The sequence below is a fragment of the Lipotes vexillifer genome, unplaced genomic scaffold (assembly GCF_000442215.2).
Source record: "Lipotes vexillifer unplaced genomic scaffold, Lipotes_vexillifer_v1.1 scaffold1378, whole genome shotgun sequence".
NCBI classification, from domain to species: Eukaryota; Metazoa; Chordata; class Mammalia; order Artiodactyla; family Lipotidae; genus Lipotes; species Lipotes vexillifer.
Genome location: NW_006775104.1, coordinates 348,024 through 368,180, shown reverse-complemented (window position 1 = coordinate 368,180; position 20,157 = coordinate 348,024). Strand labels below are relative to the sequence as shown.

Genomic DNA, 20,157 nt, shown 5'->3' with positions numbered 1-20,157 from the left:
AGGAATGCCCAAACCGTTGACCAAACAGTCACGTGGACCAGTCCTTACTGCTGGTGTGAGGGAAGGAGGAAGGCCCTGGGCTTGAGCCTCCTTTCACTGTGAACAGGGTAGTGCCTGGTTGCTCCAGCATGAGACGCACAGGTCCTGCTAAGGCCCTTTATTACTTCCCTAGTGTTTCAGTTCGGGGGCCTTACCAGAAACAGCAGTGTTTGTGGAGGAGTGCGTGTGTGTGAGTGTGTGTGTGTGTGTGTGTGTGTGTGTGTGTGTGTGTGTGTGAATGGAGAGGTGGTTTCTGTTCTCCAAGTGCCCTGCTCCTAGCATTTCTGCTTGACACATGGTGACAGTCTGTGTTGAAGATCTACATCTAAGTAAAGTAAGGACAGTTTCTCTTTGGACACACTCGAGGCTAGGTTTATTGACCCTCATTTCCTGGAACAGCAGTGGGCAGCCCTGTAGTGGCCAGAATCCTGTCTGCCCCCTCCCCCCTTGCTGTCAGTGGGTGCAGCCCTTCCCTGTTGGCCTCCTGGGAACTTAGTGACCCCTCCCCTCAGCTCCTCAAGAGGTCTGACTAAAAAGAGATTGGTCCCACCCCTGCTTCGCTGCCCCACACCCACGCTACCCCATCTCCCTCTGTCATCTCTTCCCTCTCAACAGAGAGCTTTGCCTCCCTTGCCTGCCTGAAGCTTTGGACTTGCTGTGTTGCTGCCTAATTGCTATTCCTCATTCCTCGCTAATCTGCTTTTCCTTTGCTGCTCAATGTCTTGCAGTCCTCTTCTTTGCTAGCAGCCCGGCAGGCTTCCACCGAAGTACCTAATGCTGCAGACCTTGTCAGTGCAATAGAACAGTTGGTCAAAAGCAAGCTGGTAAGTGCGGGTCCTGGAGGCAGTTCTGCGTGTTTCACCTCCATGCGACTCCCCGGGCCTGACCTCTATCTGCCATGTTCTCCTTTGCACCTGTCCTCATTCCTCCTGTAGGATTGTTCCCAGCTAGTGATGGTTTCTAAAAAGCTGCACCCCAAAGTCCTTTTTGGCTTTGTTTGGGAATGAGCATGGGCAATTAACAGGTCCTTTTGGGATTGTGACATTGATGAAAGGTGAAAAGTACCCAAGACAAAATAGCCTCCTTATAAGCCTGGTCCACTGGCCTACGGGGCAGTGGCCTCTGGACAGTGGCTGATGTGTGTCCAGTTAGCCCTGAAGCTAACTTTGCTGCGGAGACACAGAACATGGATTGGATCTTTGAAAGCACTGGGTAATTTTATTCGGGGACCTCAGATACTCTTCTAGCTTGCAAAGTCTTGCAAAAGGAGGTTGCTGATGATAGAGGGGAATGGGCAAAAGTGTGTGGACACCTCATCACAAGAAATTAAGGGAGATGGTACCTATCCCCGTCGTGAACGTACGTCAGTGAAAACTGGTCTAGCTTGTGACTGTCTCCTAGACAAATCAGACCATTGGAGGGAAGGGCTGTGAGTCTGAGCTCTTTCAGGGTTTTGGCATGCTGGTGAAAGAGCTCCTTTTTGGATGGCTCATTTGAATAGGGCTGTTCCTCTCCTGCCATGTTTTTACATTTGAGTGTATCACTACAGGATGACAGTCTGAAGCAGTTTCCTTTCCTTTGCTCCCATCCATGTCACTCATCTGGTTTTTCCTGCAGCTCTCATTAGGGTAAATGTCTGTGCTTCTGCCAGACTTCTGTTGGGCAGTCCTGTCCACCAGCGCCATTTGAACCCTTCTCCACTTGGAAATGATGGATACGCTCTAGGGAAACCTGCCTGATCATAATTTTGATTACAGTAACTCTCTTTTCAAATATCCCAGCTTATAGAGGACCAATGAAATTACACACATATGACCTTCTTGTTTTCTTTCTAATGTTTCTTACTAATTAAAAAAAAAAAAATTCGCTGGTATTTTTAGTACTAGTGTCAAACTCCTGAAGGTCGTGCCTTTTCCTGCCATCTCTCCCTGTCCCACGGCAGGGAGTTGAGTGCCCTCGTGGACGCTGCGTTGGCTTCTCGAAGCCCATCTCCCTGACCGAGCTCCTCACTACCTCTCCGTCCCTCTCCGCACTGACCCATATACCCTCTTCGTTCTGCAAATAACCATTAAAATTTTTTTCCCTTAAAAACTCATCCCGGGGCTTCCCTGGTGGCGCAGTGGTTGGGAGTCCGCCTGCCGATGCAGGGGACACGGGTTCGTGCCCCGGTCCGGGAGGATCCCACATACCGCGGAGCGGCTGGGCCCGTGAGCCATGGCCGCTGGGCCTGCGCGTCCGGAGGCTGTGCTCCTCAACGGGAGAGGCCATGACAGTGAGAGGCCCGTGTACCGCAAAAGGAAAAACAAAGCAGATGTGCCAAGAGCTACGTTCAAAAAATGAAACCGTGGACCAAGCTTCAAACGCTAGGATGCATGGGCAGCCCTTCGTGCCTGAGTCTCTTGCTGACAGCAGTTTAATGTGATGTGATGGGGAGCCAACCTCAGAAGACCCAGAGGATCAGTTCTATCACTGGAGATCTTCTGTAACCTGGCGGGGACTTACCTTCCAGCCTTTTTCTTGTTATCTCCTGCCCAGCTCTCCTCACTCAATTACCCTGGATTCTCTCTGGTCCAGATCTCACCCAGCACTCCCTGTTTTCTGTGCCTTTCCCATAGCAGGTAATACCTCTGCTGGAAAGGCTTCCTCACTCCCTCAGCATCCATTTGTTGAGCATCTGCTATGTGCCCAAAGCAGAGAAAAAGATAGATAGGGTCCTTGCCTTGGTAGAGCTTAACTGTAAATGGGGTATACAGGTAATAAACAAGTAAACAAAAAAACAAGGTAATTTTGGATTCTGATAAGAGCTGTGAAGGAAATCAACAGAGCAATGTGATAGAGAGTAGCTGGTGCAGAAAGGCAGGGCTTCAGGGAAGGCATCTCTGAAAAGATGACACTAAACCGAGAATTGAAGAATCAAAAGGAGCTTGCAGTGCAAAGAACAGAAATAGAGCTTCCAGGCAGGAGGAGAGAAAATGTGATGGCTCTGTGGTGGGAGTGGAATTGGTAAATTTTGGCAATTGAATTGAAGCAAAATGGCCAAAATATAATAAGTGATTCCAAGTGAGGTCAGAGAGGTGGGATTGCATAGGGTCATGTGGGATCTACAAGACCATGAGAAGGAGGTTATGTTTTATTTTTAATGAGATGAAAAGTGATTAAAGAATTTTAAACATAGGAATAATATGATCAAATTTATATTTTGAAAATATTACTCTGGCTGCAATATAGAGACAACATTTGACTTGGGGGAAAAAAATAAAAGCAGGAAGATCTGTTAGGAAATTAGTGCCATAGACCAGGGATCTGTTCGGAAATTAGTGCCAGAGACCAGGTAAGAGAGAATGTTGCCTTGCACCAAGGTGGTAATGGTGAAGATTGAAGAAAGTGAACGGATTCTAATAATAGTTTGAAGACAGAACCAACAACACTTACAGAGTGTTTGGTCATGAAAGACAAGAGAAAATAAGCAATACAGGATGCCTTTTGGTTTAGAGACTTAAAAACTGAGATGATAGTGGCACCATCTAAGGAAGTAGGGAAGACTGGGAAAGAGAAAGGGTTGGGGAGGAAAATGGGATCATATTTTGGGCATTGAAATACCTGTGGAACACCCAAGTGTAAATGTCAAGGAGCAGTTTTGATGACTATGAATCATAAAGCAGAGGGTGAGTTCCAATCACCACTGGTGAAATCCCACCCATTCTGTTTTCTATCTACATTTAAATATTTGTACACTTGGAGCAAAAATTCCACTTCTGGGTGTCTCTCCTCCAGGAAATACTTACATATATGTGTAAAGAGGCATGTACTAAGATATTTATTGTAACATTGTTTGTGATAGCAAAAACTGAGATCAACCTAAATATTCACAAAAAAAAGGGAGTGCCTGGGCTTCCCTGGTGGCGCAGTGGTTGAGAGTCCGCCTGCCGACGCAGGGGACACGGGTTCGTGCCCCAGTCCGGGAGGATCCCACATGCCGCGGAGCGGCTGGGCCCGGGAGCCACGGCCGCTGAGCCTGCGCGTCCGGAGCCTGTGCTCCGCAACGGGAGAGGCCACAGCAGTGAGAGGCCCGCGTACCGCAAAAAAAAAAAAAAAAAAATCATCCCTTTTTTTTGCATTTTCTCTTTCACCACCTGAGCATGGGCCCTGACCTCATGCCCAGGGTAACCGTCGCTTAATCCTTCTCCCCACCAGCTGTCTCCGGCCTCAGGCTCCCATGATTGGCTCCCTCCTCGGTGAGGGCTCCCTGTCTCCCTCTTGCCTACGTGACGATGGTCTCCAATGTGGGGGAGACTCGAAGTACACAAGATGGTTTTTTGAGGTGCTAGAACAAAATATTAGAATCTCTTTAACTCACCATTTTAAAATGGTTTTGTGTATGTTTTATTACGTACATAAGGGTAATACAGGAGTACATGTTTGGGGAGTGCATGACCAAAATTGTGTTTACTAATTGAAGTGTATAATCAAAGTTTGGAAATCCCTGGCCCATAAAGTCCACACTTACCTAGTATTCTAATGTTCTGCAGCCTATTCTCCAACTTACCTTCCCAACATCCATGTATTATTCCGGGCGATGAACTCGGCTCCAACTAAATTATTTTCTTCACTGTCCCCAAACATGCATTTGGTTTTCCTCCCCCCCAAGTTTCTGTTCATACCACCCCAATTCTCTAGAATGTTCTCCTTCTTAGTTTTGCTTGTCTAAAGTATAACAGCCCCTCAAGGTCCCACTCAGATCTTATGTCTCCACAAGAGCTTCCCTGACCAGCCCAGGGAAGTGTTTACATCAGTAAACACTTGTTTCTAAAAGTCTGTGTTTTTCATATTTTGGATTACCATTTTCCTCCTGCTACTGCTCACCTACTGCTATTGTTGGGCACCTCAGTGGGCCTCTAGTTTGTGTGATCCATGGGTCAGGTGTTAAACATGTGAGTACAGGTATTGAGAAGTCCCATTAGAGCAAATGTCCCAGAGTAGAGGGAGTGTAGGATAATGCTGGAGCTGATCGGCCCTGTAACAGGCCCTTTACAAATGGCTATTGGATGAATGGCCTTTCGGTGGTGATTTTACCATAATAAGGGCTTTAACTTTTTCTTCCACCTCTAGCTACTTCTTGAGGACCTGCAGTGAACCCAGAATTATAGAGATTTCTTTGGCCAGACATATAAAACCAAGCGTATGTCATGGAAAGGAATGCAAGAGCAGTAGTCTGATTTCTCAGAATCTTCTGACCAAAATTCGATCCTTTCTCCTTTCCTCTACTTTCTCTTTCCTCCCATCTCAATACGTACCCACTGTGGGGTAGTGACGGAGCACCAGTAGTTGGTTGTTTCCTCAGCTGCGTTTGAGAATACGGAGTTACGTCTTCACCTCCGAGACCGGTATGCCTATTTCTCATGAGCTCTCTAGCTTAGAAGAGGATAAGATCTAGAGCCTGTAAAAGTTCTGGAGTTTTTATTTGACCATAAGTACGAGAGTGTTCCAGCTGCCAGAATAGCCAGTGTGGTCATAGGCTGGGTTAATGAAAGTACAATGTACGGATCCAGGGGCGTCATTAGCCCCATTGTACTCAAAGCTCTTCAGACCATGCCTGTCATGAGTTGTGTGTATCGGGTTCTGAACTTGGCATTCTAAGATGCTCTTGAACTCAGTGGAAGGGCCCTCCCTGGAGGAGGAAACCCATACCACGTGGTCCATGTCATTTGATGGAGGGTTGCAGAAACTGGGGTTAAGAATGGGGAGAAGTTGTTAGGAGAGAGAAGACACACGAGAGCTGTCTTCTAATAATTCAGCACTGCTGTGGAAAAGAAGGGCTGGTCTCACTCTTGGTGGCTCCAGAGGGCAGATCCTGTGGGTGGAAATTAGTTCAGTATAAGAAGAACTAATACAGTCCTTCCCAATGTACAGAATCTGGAAATATCACAGGGGCATCTGGCATACTTGGACTTTTATATCTAGGGCTTAGATTCTTTCTGATTTCTATTTTGGTTGCTCAGGAGATGGCACTAAATGCTGTAGTTAGAAATCATTTCCAGGAAAGACCCTGAGTCAAAGTGATTGGCCAGAAACCACCTGAAAACGGATCCCATTACCATAAAACCTGAGACTTCAAGTCACGTGACAGAGCAGTTCTCCTGCGTTCCCTTACCCTGCTGCTGCTGCTCTCTGCCTGGGTGCACCTTTCCAATAAAGTCTCTTGCTTTGTCAGCAAAAACAAAAAAAAAAGAAAGAAAAAATAAATCATTTGGCCCCCCGGCTCCACCCAGAAAGCCATAAGATCCCTTGTGTCCCTGAGTCCCAAAGCTGCCCTTGGTGCTGTGTGGTCACGTGGTCATGACTGTGCCAAGGCTGTGGCCTCCAGCAGTTGTGATCTCTCCTGCTGGAAAGCTGCCGTTAGACAACCAGGACAGTGGTTCCTCACTCACCTGCAGTGCAGATAAAACCCTGAAGACCCCCGGAAACTCCTTTGGCGAGTCCCTCTGGGCATTAATGGATACTTCTGAGGTCTCACCTGCCAGCCTTGGTCTTTAATCAGTGCTTTTGTTTGCCAAGAGAGCGTGCCCACCCACCTTCCCCCAAAGAGAGCTCCAGTACTTGTTCTGGGTTTTGTATTAAAGGTATTGTCTTTCACTCTAAGCCAGGACTAAAGCTCCCCCTGCTTTTCCCGTGTGATTTTTTTTTTTTTTTTTTTTTTTTGCGGTACGTGGGCCTCTCACCGTTGTGGCCTCTCCTACTGCGGAGCACAGGCTCCGGACGCGCAGGCTCAGCGGCCATGGCTCACGGGCCTAGCCACTCTGTGGCATGTGGGATCTTCCCGGACCGGGGCACGAACCCGTGTCCCCTGCATCGGCAGGCGGACTCTCAACCACTGCACCACCAGGGAAGCCCTCCCGTGTGATTTTTAATAAAGTTTTTCCTAGACATAGGGACTGGCGGCAGTGGTGCTGAGTGTACAAGGAATCAGAAGACCTAGATGTTAGCCCAGTGTCTGCTACTTATTGCTTAGCCCTGGGCAAGTTACTTCATCGACTTGGGCCTCTCTTTTATCTCACTTATCAACGATGAATCTCACTTCTCAACGATGAATCTTACCACCTGAATCTTATCTCAAGAGAGTTATGTTGAAGACTGAGTCAGGTGTGAATGCACTTTGTAAACTGATAAGTGAGCATCCCACAAATGTTAACTCTTAGCTCGTTTGCACTGTGAAGAAGCAGGGAAAGGGAACCAGTCATACTTTATCTTCTGTAGTCACACCCTGAACACAGGGACACAGTATTTGTCAGTCAGTAGATCCTGGTTGGGTGAGTGTTGCAGGGTAATAGCTTAGCAATCTACGTAATTTGGCTTTATTCCTCAAGTTTGAGAAGCAAGAGATTCCTGGCCGTATGGGAATCTAGTGTGTTTCTAAACAGCCCAGGATTCCATCACCTGCCTGAAATGAATGTTTAGGCCCCTAAAAAGAAAGCCTCCTCCCTGAGCTCCGGTCCTCAGGTGGCACATCACAGTAGTTTACTGGGCTCAGGATGACACTCGCAGACCCTTGGCTGAAAATCTTTAGGGAAGGGACTGGCCAGGACTGAGCTCTTGTTCAGTCTACCTGCTGGCCTGGCATCCTGAGAATTAGTCCTACCTGCTTCACCAAGACGTCGTGCCCTCTGGTTCCCCTACTTTGATAGCATTCACCTCCCTAGGTCAACCTGTGGGCCACAGAACATGGCTAGGGCAAGGCTGCATTTGTGTGGGTGTTTTGCTCTCCTTTAGATGAATCAGCTTGCTCTGGCAAAGGTAAAGCAGAGTTAACAGAAGTTCATTGTCCAGACGGGAGGAAATAATGACACCCCCCCCACCATATCCAATATGTACGTGTATGCTTTCAGGAACTGAGTTCCTCTGGCTTCCCTCTGTGGAAAAGATTCCTGAGCTTGTTAAAATGGAATAGCTTAGATATCCAACAAAAAATTTTAACCCGAAGTCACAAACTGTAATGTCATTTGCCTGGAAAATCCAGATTTCAGTTTTTCTCCTATAAAATGTCTTCCCTACCCTTACCCCCAAGTTGCCTGGGAATGACTAAGATCTAATACTTTTTGTCAAGAGATTTCATACTAATTTGTATAAATTAGTATAATTTATAATTTGTATAAAAGGGTGGGACAGCTAAGGGGTTGGTTGTGGTAGGTGGTGCTGGATCAGCTCCCTGACTGTTGTTTTATCAGATGAGCTTTGACCGAGAGGTTTCATATAAAACTCTTTGAGTTTCATTCAATAAATTCTTGGAGTCCTACTATGTGCCATTCCTGCCAGCGCAGAACCTTCCTCAATGGAGCTCACAGTCAACGGTTGACACTCAAAAATCCTTTCCTGCCTGGACTGTTGCAACCATTTCCTCCCTGATTTCAGCCTGACATCTCTTCATATGACTGCTGGAGGGATCTTGCTTTTCTTTCATTTTTCCTTTTTAAAAAAACTTTTAATAGTTCTTTTCTGTAATAAAAGCAATTATATGCTCAGGAAAAATTGGAAAAATGACAAGAGTTTAAACACAAATTATATCTCATAATATCATCATCTAGACATAGTCAGTGTTGAAATTTAGATATTTTTAAAATAATGTAGTTAATCATAGAGTATATAAAACTTAAGTCCTGTTTTCCTTTACTGTCATATCAGATACATTTTCCCAGGTCATGAAAAGCTCTTAGGAGCATTAAGACTGATCTTTCTAAAACTTAAATCCAATCATGTTACTTTCCTGCTTAAAATTCTCCCATCATTGGTCTTCGAAGGTAAAGTCTCTACTTTTTATTTTTTAACTGAAATATAGTTGATTTACAATCTTGTGTTAGTTTCAGGTGTTCAGCATAGTGATTTGGGTTTTTTGCAGATTATGTGCTACACACAAGGCTTCTGATGGTCTGATCTCTGCATCCTTCTCCGGCATTGTCTGTTTCACTCCCTACTTCTTCTTTCCCGAGCACCCACTCCCCCCAACTCACATAACACACAGTTACTTGCTAATCCCCCTCTCCCCCTGCTTCACACTCTGTATCCTACCCGTACCAGGTGGCCTTTAGCTTCCCAGGCTGCCCTGTGTAGTTTCTCAACTTGATCCTTGAGTCACAGTGCTCCTCCTGCCTGGATCATCCTTCCACTGGTGTATCCAGTGAAATCCTTTCCATTTCTCAGTACTCAGTTCAAGCATTGCCTCTTCCATTAAGCCTTTCCCATCCCTCCCTATCCCGTCATAGAGCTGCCTGCTCCTTTTTTTCATCCTCCCCATAGCACCCCTCCTACCTAGAAGAATGCCCACTGTAGCTTAGATTTTGGTGGGCAGGGAACCACGTCTTATCCATCTTCATTTCTTCAGCACCTTGTGAATATCCAGCACATAGTAGAAACACAATAAATATTTGCTTAAGTACAAACAAATCAGTCATAACACTGTGTAATAAAAGCTGTTCAGGGAGGTGTGTAAAGGGTGCTTATAGGAGACCAGAGGAAGGGCATTTTCTGGGTATGTGGTCCAAGATCGAGCTGACAGGAAATGTGTTCATTTTTATTGTGGCAATAGCCTTCCTCCATACTTAATCTTCCTTTTTGAATCCTATTTGCATCTCTGTTCCCTGACATGGCACCAGCTATAGGAGCACCCATTTGCAACATTTGTCGCTTCCTCCTTTGCACACCTTTTCCTTTGTCTGCTGAGACTACTGTGGCCCTGAGCTCCAGACAGGGCAGAAGTCCTCCCTGGGCAGCACAGCCCACCACTCCTCAACCAGCCATCACTTCCCATGTCCCCCAAGGAGCAGCACAGACAATTGCAGGTCACCTATAGTTGCCCTTGGCTGGGACCTCGTAGCCCAACGCTAGCACAGGTAGCCAGGTTCTCAGAAGGAATCACTCTTGAATTATTATAAGTATTTACAGCCAATGCCATTACTTGAGACAGCTAACATACAGCTTAGCCAAACCCTATATTTCCCTCTACTTCCTCTCTCACTGCGTCTGCCTTCCTCAACTCCATCCCAGAGAGCCCTTCCCCAGAGATAACTTGGGCTTCTTTGCTCATATAACAGGTCAGGCAAGAGGAGATGGAACATATCTCCCTGTGTGACACTTTGGACTCCTCAGATGTCCTTCATTCTGTAGAATAGTTGAGAGTGGACCACGCCAAAATGGATGGTCCACGGAAGGGCCTTGTAGCAGAGATGTAAGCCTGTTTCCCATGCCCTGCAGCCAGCACCCTGCCAGCCAACAAGCCACAGAACAAAGACTAGAACAGGACAGTGGGGACAGTGGGAGGGGAAGTAAAGGGCATGTAATTGGATCAGTCACCAGCTGGGTCCATCTGCCTGGGGAGCCTGCCTCTGGTGGTGGCACCAGGGGGACATGTCACATGTCCTTGGAAAGCCTGTCTGTCCGGTGGCTTGTCAAACCTCAGCACCAAACACTCATTTCCTTAATAACTGGTTACAGATCCTGAATCTATAAATTTAGCTAAACTCTTCTTGACCTTTCTATATTTTTAGCCTAGGCTGCTTCTCTGGATGACAACTTCCATGGTTGATTACTTGTTCTGTGAGATTCCTTCATGTCAAGTTAAAAGAAACTCTCTCTCTCGAGCTTGAAGACCCTGTCCTCTTAATGCTGGCTTCTAGTGTTGGTAACAAATTCATGTTTGGCCCTTGGCACAGGCCGTTGATTTGGGGATGGAGTGGGGGAAAAGAAGGTTGACATCTCAGCTTTAAGTTTCTCAGCCTCCAATTCTAATAATCCCCACCTGTTCTCATATAATGCCCCCCCCACCCCACCCACCACTGGTTACCTCATTCACTTTTCGTTTCGTTTACCTGGACTTTTCCTACCTCTATTCAGCCTATGTTGAAATACAGCAGCTAAGTGAGTTTATGACAGATACTCCAAGTGTGGGTTGTTTAAGACCATGCTGAAGCCTTTTGTTCCTACTACCTGTGGGGGCACTTCTTGATCTTTGTGACTTTAACCTTAGGGCTGATGTTTTCAAAGACTGCTAAAGTAAAGCCTTTCCTTTTCCTACAACAGTGGCTGTAGTAGACAGTCGTTTTGTGTGGATAGTTTGCATTACTCTCCCGTATTTGTTTTCCGTGTGCCCACCTTGACCTTGGTCTCCAGTCTTACTGTTTATCCACGTGGTTTCTGCCCGTTTGCATAATGACATGCTAAGCTGCGTGCTCTTTCTTCTACAGCACTTCTAAAAATGTTAAGATTGACCCCATCTTTTAGCATCCTTTTTGTTAATACTTCCATCCATGGGGACAGTGGGGGAAACCCACCACTGTAGAGCATTTTAAATTTTTCAAGGGGTTGTACACCTGTTGTCTCTGACTTTTCCTTAAAAATCTGTAGAAAGGAGAGACCCAACTTGAAAATGGAGAAAAACTGAAGCATGGAACAATTTTATCTGTCTCCCTTAAAATCATCCAGGGACTGGCAGATCTAGGATTAGAATCCTTTACCCTTAGCTCTTTCGAGAGTAACATATTAATCCCTTTAACTTGTTTCTTTTCTCTCTCTTTTTTTAAAAAAAATATTTATTTATTTATTTTGGGGTACATTGGGTCTTTGTTGCTGCACGCGGCTTTCTCTAGCTGTGGTGAGCTGGGACTACTCTTCATTGCGGTGCGCAGGCTTCTCATTACGGTGGCTTCTCTTGTTGTGAAGCACAGGCCCTAGAGCGCACGGGCTTCAGTAGTCGTGGCGTGCGGGCTCACTAGTTGCGGCTCACAGGCCCTAGAGTGCAGGCTCAGTAGTTGTGGCATGTGGGCTTAGTTGCTCCGCAGCATGCGGCATCTTCCCGGTCCAGGGCTCAAACCTGTGTCCCCTGCATTGGCAGGCGGATTCTTAACCACTGCGCCACCAGGGAAGTGCCCCTTTAACTTGTTGCTTCGTCCTGCAGCACCTTAATTAAAAGAGATGAAAGGGATTAACAAATGAAAGAAAGCCCTTGGTAAATAACCTTAGCAAAGATGTTTTTAGTAAAGGCTAAGTCTGTTTACCTCTTCTTGTCTACATCTCATTGGCCTCTTCAAAGAAAATTGTAGCTGATTTAACAAACATGATTTTACTGAACAAATTCTCCTATCACTGCCCTCTCCTTGTCAATTCACATTTGGTGGTCCTACGACTGAGGATTTTCTTTCCTCACTGCTTATTTGGTGTAGAATTGCGACGATTAGCTTTACCTCTGGAGCTCTTACCCAGAGATCAGTCACTTTGACGGTGTTCATTATGTCCGGGAAATTGGCGGCCCCTGACACCAAGTACATCCTAATTGCCTGAGAAGGTGGCGGCTCTGGGCTCCCTGCTGCAGGAAGATGGGAGTCTCGGGCCTCCTGGTGCTTCACTGAAGTTCGGTGAGGACAGCCTTGGTTACTGATCCACCAAGTTGGCTGTGGCCGGGCTGGGGGGAAAAGGACTTCCAGACCACTTTCCCACGTACACTTCTCTAAGGCTATTCATTCTTCTCTTTTCAGAGTCTGGAAGGAGGCTCGTACCGGGGGAGCTTGAAAGACCCCACAGGCTGCCTGAATGAGGGCATGGCCCCACCCACACCTCCTAGAAACCTGGAAGAAGAACAGAAAGCCAAGGCCCTGAGAGGCAGGATGTAAGTGCTTCCCCAGACTCCAGCCTGGTGCACGTGTATGCAATGGACAAGGGACGGGGTCCTGTGAAGTTTGGGGAGAATTAAGGATACCCCACACTGTGTTTGCATTGGCACCATTCGTTCTAAGTAAAGGTGACTGGTCTATACAGTGTGACCTTAATCAACAACGAGCTATTTGGCACTGACTTTAAGGATTTTCAGCTGAAATATTTTCTGTAAGATAAGGGCTATTACTGACGGTGTGGTTATAACCAAGTCTGTTAGAAATTTAAAACATGCTGATAAAAAACAAAACAACAAAGGTCAGGGAACTATGGGACCGTTACTGTGGCCCCATATCAAAGACTCCGTGTTAGAAAGTCTGATGGAGTTTCATCTGAGGAAACGTTTCCCCAGATGTAGGAAAGTGACATATAGGAAAAGGGAGCTGTTGGGCTACCAGGCTGGGTTCTAGCTCCACCCCTTCTCCAGCGGTTTTATTTATTTAAAAAAAATTTTTTTATAGAGTAACATTTGTTTTTTGGGGGGTTTTTTTAGCCCAATTTTTAAAAATTGAGATACAGTTGCTGTACAATATTACATAAGTTACAGGTGTACAACATAGTGATTCACAAACTTTAAACATTACACTCCATTTATAGTTATTGTAAAATATTGGCTATATTTCCCTGTGCTATACAATATATCCTTGCTTATTTATTTTACACATAATAATTTGTCCTTCTTAATCCCCTACTACTATCTTGCCCCTCCCCCTTCCCTCTCGCCACTGGTAACCACTAGTTTGTCCTCTGTATCTGTGAGTCTGTTTCCTTTTTGTTATATTCACTAGTTTTTTTTTTATTTTTTAGATTCCACATACAAGTGATATCATACAGTATTTGTCTTTCTCTGTCTGACTTATTTCACTGTGGGCTGAGTTCCGAGAGAACCTCTTTACTTTTAGAATGGTTGGGGGTAAATACAATTCACACTGCAGTCCATTTCACAGGAACCCATATGTTTTGCAAGGTTTGAATTATCTACCGTGATGTGACGTCAATCTTCTGTTACTTGATTTGATCAAGAAGATACAGCAACACCATGACTGCAAAACTGCAGTCCCTCCAGGACTTCAGTTTTGTTGTTTAGGGTTTCACTCTGTGTTGCACGCAGAGCTGCTGATGAGTCTTGCACGTCGCTTGATGTGTGAGAGATGGTAAGCACAGTGAGAATGGGACAGGCAGGCGGAAAAGGTCCCGCCCTGTTGCTAATTAGCCTGCCCTTCTGCCTCGAACCAGTCACTCCTTTAGCCTGGTCATAGACATGAAGATTAGCAAAAATAAAGGAGGCCAGGTCCTTCTGTTGCCTGCAGATAGACGAAGTGACCATTTATAACTGTTACCAAGGAAACATCATAGCTAGGGCCTGGCCCCAGAACAGGGCTGTCACCTCCTAATGGAAATGAGCAAGTGTCATGTAAGCGCTCTGGTTCCATATTTACCCCCTTAACTTTATGGGTGCTCAGGGGAACCCCAGAAATAGAATAGAGGTAAAGAAATACCATCCCCAAAGGGAAGTTTCTTAGGACTTGTACAAAGCTGCTTCTCCTTAGCTTTTCAGTTTCCTCATAGATGAGGCAGGGTTGGAGCTGATGTTCCAGTCTTGTCAAGCCAAAGCAAAACTTATATCAGGAAGGTGCAAGCTTATATTAGGGAGGTAACCTTTAAGGTGACAGGTGTTCCTTGGCAAAGCTTATCTCTACTCTTGTAAAAGGGCCTATGAATAGTCATTTAAGTCATTGTCTTGCTTCCAGACATGATATTGTCTAATTTTGCTCCAACAGGCAAAGGTTTGTTGCTTCTTTTACCCAATTCACTCATTTCTTCCCCCTCTTCTCACTCTCTCACCCTCCTCCACATATTTCCACATCCTGCAGTGTCCCAAAAATCCAGGTATTAGAACGAGTCATTCCTTTTACTGTATGTTGTCCTTATTCTGCTATACTTTATGGTCACGATGAAAGAGAGGATGTGTAGGTGTTTAATTGTAAACACCATGTGAAGCTGGAGGCTGGGGGGGATAGAGAATTGAGACTCAATCCAGCAAGCCCTCAAAAGGTTTAATGAGAGCTCTGTGGAGAGAAGATGTAAACAGACAGTTATTTGTCCAGGAGAAGAAAAAGGCCAAGAATGGACTTAATCGTCTTCAAGTTTTAGCCACTCATTTATTCAACAAATGTTTGTTGAGCACCTGTTATGTACCAAGTGCTTGGCGTACAGCAGTGAATAAAACAAACAATAACAGCAAAAGAAAAGTCCATGCTCTCATGACACGTTTACATTCTAATGGGAGAAATCATACAATAAACAAAATTTAAAATAAATCATGTAGTATGTTAGAAGCTGGAAAAAAAGAAAAAACAGTAAGGGAGATCGGGAGTATGGATGAGGCCACGTTGCGGCTTTAAATGGTTCTGACCAAAGCGGTCTGCGCAAAGACCAGAAGCAGGTAAGGAACTAGCCTTTAGCCACGGAGGAAACGTATTCTCGACACGGGCAACAGCCAGTGCAAAGGCTGTAAGAGATTTTTCTGTGGAAGACCAGCCATTCCCTACCATTGTGAAGGAGAGACGTCAGAAGTAGGTCTGACCTGTAGCTGGAAGAAATTTAGTTGGACCAAAGAATAACATTTACTTTGTAAATAACCTTTACTCATAAGAACTGAACGTGAAAAAAATTGCTTTATTGTCAGTTCAGTTTATTTGGCAGTTGATTGTGTACTGCCTTGAGATGCATGTAGCATAAATCTTTTATGTACCTTTTCAGAATGTCTTTTAATGTGTCATTATCTCTCCAAGTGTTTTTCATCAGCTCTTCAAGGGAGGACATGCTAGGTCCACTGGCAGCACCTAGTCTAATCCTCTTCCCTAGAGGCTGGAAAGCCCAGGACACCCTTCAATGTCAGCAGGTAGCTTAGCATAGAAATACCACCCAGAGGCAGAGAGCTGGACTTCATCTCCAGAATTTGGCCCTTCTAGCCCCAAATTCCCACCCTAACTTTCCTGTGGTTTTTCTTCTACCACCTTCTTCCAAGTGGTAACTCGGACCATGCTAAAGATACATTTAAATGCTTTTATTTGGCGTTGCCAGTTCCTTCCTGTGGCCTGAAACACATAATTGTGTGTATCAGAGAGAGGGAGCTGGTTGGAAGTGCTGGGCATGCTGATAAAGAAGCCTGTGTTCCCCATCACCCTGAGGCTCTAGGCCCGGGGATTCGGTGGCTTCTCTGTGCTGTATGGACAAGAATTTCAGAGGAATTGCTTCCTGGGTTCAGAACGGCTACTACCCTTGGGCTGGGGCCCTTCTTTGACATCCTAGAACTTGATCCCTTCTGCCACTCGGGTCAAAAATGCAGTTGTATGGCTCCAGGCTAAACTCTTTCAAACTTAGATAATACAAATCAGACTCCATTAAGCTGCATACACCTACCCTGCCCCTGTGCACAGCCATACGTGTTTTATGTCCAGCTCTTTACTGTCTGGACAGGAAGAAAGAAGTGTTTGGGTTTGACGCCTCAGGGACTCCAGAGAGCCAGTCTGAGTCGTTTAACCAGGCAGCGGGCGACAGTGAAAGAGCAGAGTCTTTGGACTCTTGTACAACTGGGTTCAAATCCCAGCTCTGCTTCTCACATTGTCATCTTGGGCGATACTCCCTCAGTGTTTCCATCTACATAAACTAGGGCTTATAGTACTTACCTTCTCATAAGCTTGAGAAAAGCCAGATGAAGCAACTGGCACAAAAGCAAATGTTCTAAGAGGAAGAAATCTTTAACAAGAAAGAAACCAAGAAAGTAAATGTCCTCGTAGTGATTAAATCCCACATCGGGTGGGGATGGGGATGTGGCCACAGTGAGAGGGGTGATTAGGGAATCTTTCTGGCCTGGACGGGGGATTTTTGCAGGCCAGTTACCATGGACGCCTATCTGAATAATTGTAGCTTCTGTGTCTCAAACACTTCACTTGATGACAGTGTCTCTGAGGCCCAAAGGTTGCTTATCAGACAAATGTCTTTCTCTTCTTGTTAAGCAAAGAACAGAGCTGACACGAAGGAGGAAAAGCCTCATGCTGATCCCTTGGCTTCGAAGCTTTCATAACTCAGTTTTGCCCAAGTGACTGTTATTCCTTCTGCCTTGTGTCTGTACAACTATTCAGTTATAGGTGAGGGAGGAGGAAGCATAAGGAATAGGAAGACAGAGGCTGGGTTGTGAGCATTGTTCTTCTGGCTGTTGCTGCCATCTGGGAAAGCCTTCTCAGCCCCGCTGCCCTCAGCTCCTGAGCAGCAGGGGCCTCTCATCCAGAGGGCACCAGCCAGCGCCTCCCCCAGGGTGCCCAGCGTGGGTTTGGGTGGTCTTGTCATAGAGACGCCAGAGTAACTTTCCTGTGAACTTGAGTGTGAAGATTTCTTGCTTCACAGCGAAGAGGAGCCCTCACTGTTCTTAATCTCCTGCTCAGGTTTGTCCTGAATGAACTGGTACAGACAGAGAAAGACTATGTGAAGGATCTGGGGATTGTGGTAGAGGTGAGTACATGGCTCAGGGTGGGTCTGTGGTCACCCAGCCAGTGGCATATTGGACCCTACCTGGGCCCTGTGGTGTTTTGTTTTGTTTATTTTTTTATTTATTTATTTTTATTTACTTTTTGGCTGCACTGGGTCTTCGTTGCTGCGCGCGGGCTTTCTCTAGTTGCGGCGAGCTGGGGCTGCTCTTCGTTGCGGTGCGCGGGGCTTCTCATTGCGGTGGCTTCTCTTGTTGTGGAGCAGGGGCTCTAGGCGCGCGGGCTTCAGTAGTTGTGGCTTGTGGGCTCGGTAGTTGTGGCTTGCGGGCTCCAGAGCACAGGCTCAGTAGTTGTGGCACAAGGGCTTAGTTGCTCTGCGGCATGTGGGATCTTCCTGGACCAGGGATCGAACCCGTGTCCCCTGCATTGGCAGGAGGATTCTTAACCACTGTGCCACCAGGGAAGTCCCGGCCCCATGGTGATTTAACTTGACAGTATGTATTTTACCCTCCCTGGGTATTTGTAGAGATGAAACTAAAAATGGTAGTAGATCAAATAGAATATGTAGGTAAGTTTTTTTCTTTTCCCCTTGAAATATTATAAGAGATTTAGAGGAGGGTAGGGCCCCAAATGTTGCAGCCTCTTCGTTAGACCTGAATCCATTTCACCTTGTTTTAGGTGACCAAGTTATTGTCTCCGGAGCTTTTCATTGGTATCTAACCAATATATATATTAGTTATAAATATATATATATATATATATCTAACCATAAATATAAGAATATACAGACATATATTCTTCACAGTTATGAGCCACCATGGGCACTAAGCAAGTCAAGCAGGTCACTCTTAGTGAAACCTTGGGGCTTCTATGTTTCCCTAGTTTGCTACCAAGAGGACAAAGAAAAAGCCACCAATAAGGCGAGATTGGCAGGGCCACAGTTAAAAGTCAACTTGATAGTAAATAAAACAGCTCTCTCCATAGGGGTTTACTTTAGGGGGATTTAGACACTTGGAGGAAAAAGTCTAAGAAAGTAAATGGATAATTTAGATGCCTTAGAGACCTGCTGTTAATCATTTTAAACGGCAGGATGTGAAGTCTACAAAGTGAATGCCTGATATCTGAATCACCTGCTGGTTCCTTACATTGAGTCTGTAAGCCCCTATCCTATGCAGTCTGCTGATTTAGGGGTTCGTATTTACCTGTCCTGAACCTTGGATACACAGACTAACCTGGCATATAGAAGACTTGAATTCTAACTTGGGAAAAGTTATCCTCTGTTCCAGGGTGGGATGGGGGCAGCTAGAGTTGTAACAGCCTCCATGAGCAGTCCAGCCTGGAAGTGGAAGGCTTGGGAATCTGCAGACTGAGGTCCAGGGAAGTCAGACATCAGTGGTGTGACTTAGACAAATCACATAATTCCCCATGCACTGGCTTTCTCATCTTTCGATGGGGATAAATGCTGGTACAACCTCAGAGCCTGATTTTAAAACTGAGATAAGATTATATATGATAGCACTTTACAGAATCTCAAGTATTCACATATTAAGACTTATTTCTAGGTCAAACACATCTAGTTTTAAGCCTTTAAAGACGTAATTAGTTGGATTGGGAGATGGGAGAACAGGCAACTATTTCTTCTTTGTCCTGCTTTCTTACGGGGGCTGGAGACAAAGAAAGGGACCCAGAACTTCACAGAAGTTTTGTCTGTCCCTCTGCACAAGGGTGAAGTCCTGGTTGAGTGCGGAGAAACCACAGAAGCCCTTACCCTCCTCCTCACACGCAGGGGGGTCTTCTACGGGGCTGCAGGGTGGGGCTCGGCCCAGAAAGCCTCCTTGTGAAAATGCTTTACTCACCATTGCCTCCGCCCCGCAGGGCTTCATGAAGAGAATAGAAGAAAAGGGTGTCCCTGAGGACATGCGAGGAAAGGATAAAATCGTGTTTGGAAATATTCACCAGATTTATGATTGGCATAAGGAGTAAGTGCTACGTTGCCCTGAGGATCAGGGGGTCTTGGAATCCAGGACTCTCCTGTCCTCCCCCTGTGTCTGACCTTAGGGGTGGGGTTTGGGGAGAGTCCTGTGTCATTCATCTCACCACTGAGAAATGATACAGTTCTGAAGAATGTGCCTTCCTTCTCTTCTCTCCATCCTTTTATAGTGTTTTCCTGGGTGAACTGGAAAAATGTATCCAGGAGCAAGACAGACTGGCACAGCTCTTTATTAAATATGTGAGTGTTGCCCTGCGGCCCCTCCGCTCCCCCTCCCACCAGGCTCATTTGCATGCATTTTACTGTCCCTTCCCTCCTCTGCTCTCCCTTCTCATCCCTCTCTGAGCTGTTGGGGTTTTTTCTCTCTTTCCTGGCAGTTTGGAAGATGGGCTCTTGCCCACTGTGTTTTACTCCTCTGTCCTTGATATTTAGCCTCCTGGGTGCGTCCCCAGAGCATGGGCCACATCTTTGTCCTTTGTGTCTCCGCCCGTAGACCAGCTTAGCACTCTGAGATGGAGCGCGAGGCACAGCTGCCTGAGCGCCTTTCCCTCTGCCTTTGCAGGAGCGGAAGCTGCACATCTACGTGTGGTACTGCCAGAATAAGCCGCGCTCCGAGTACATCGTCGCTGAGTACGACGCCTACTTTGAGGTAAGCTGCTCCGGCTTGGCTGAACCACGGTGTGGGCAAGACACTCAGGCCGGGACCGCCCCATTCACAAACACCGGCCGTCTTCCATCCGCGCGTGGCCCCCTCACGGCACTGCCCATCCCTCAGGACAGGGAGGGCTGCCTCAACAGAACCGTTAGCTTCTTGGCTAAGTTCTCGTCAGCTCCTCTCCGCTTTTAGAGCCCCCCCGCTGGCAGAACGACTCTGTAACGCAGAGCCCGCTGCAGAAGCTCCGGTCCCCCTTCCGTGACCCCGGAGCCCACTGCGCCCACGCTCTT

At 46.3% G+C, this 20,157-nt stretch overlaps 1 protein-coding gene across 2 annotated transcripts in view; it reads left to right on the top strand.

Moving 5' to 3' along the window:
- Positions 1-20,157, top strand: part of KALRN (kalirin RhoGEF kinase) — a 588,759-nt gene that overhangs the window by 519,144 nt on the left and 49,458 nt on the right. For both annotated transcript variants that reach the window (XM_007449683.1, XM_007449685.1), the window contains 6 exons: positions 768-863; positions 12,558-12,688; positions 17,181-17,247; positions 19,098-19,201; positions 19,383-19,452; positions 19,775-19,861. In XM_007449683.1, the coding sequence (XP_007449745.1) occupies positions 768-863; positions 12,558-12,688; positions 17,181-17,247; positions 19,098-19,201; positions 19,383-19,452; positions 19,775-19,861 (555 nt within the window). The remainder of the gene's footprint in view (positions 1-767; positions 864-12,557; positions 12,689-17,180; positions 17,248-19,097; positions 19,202-19,382; positions 19,453-19,774; positions 19,862-20,157) is intronic.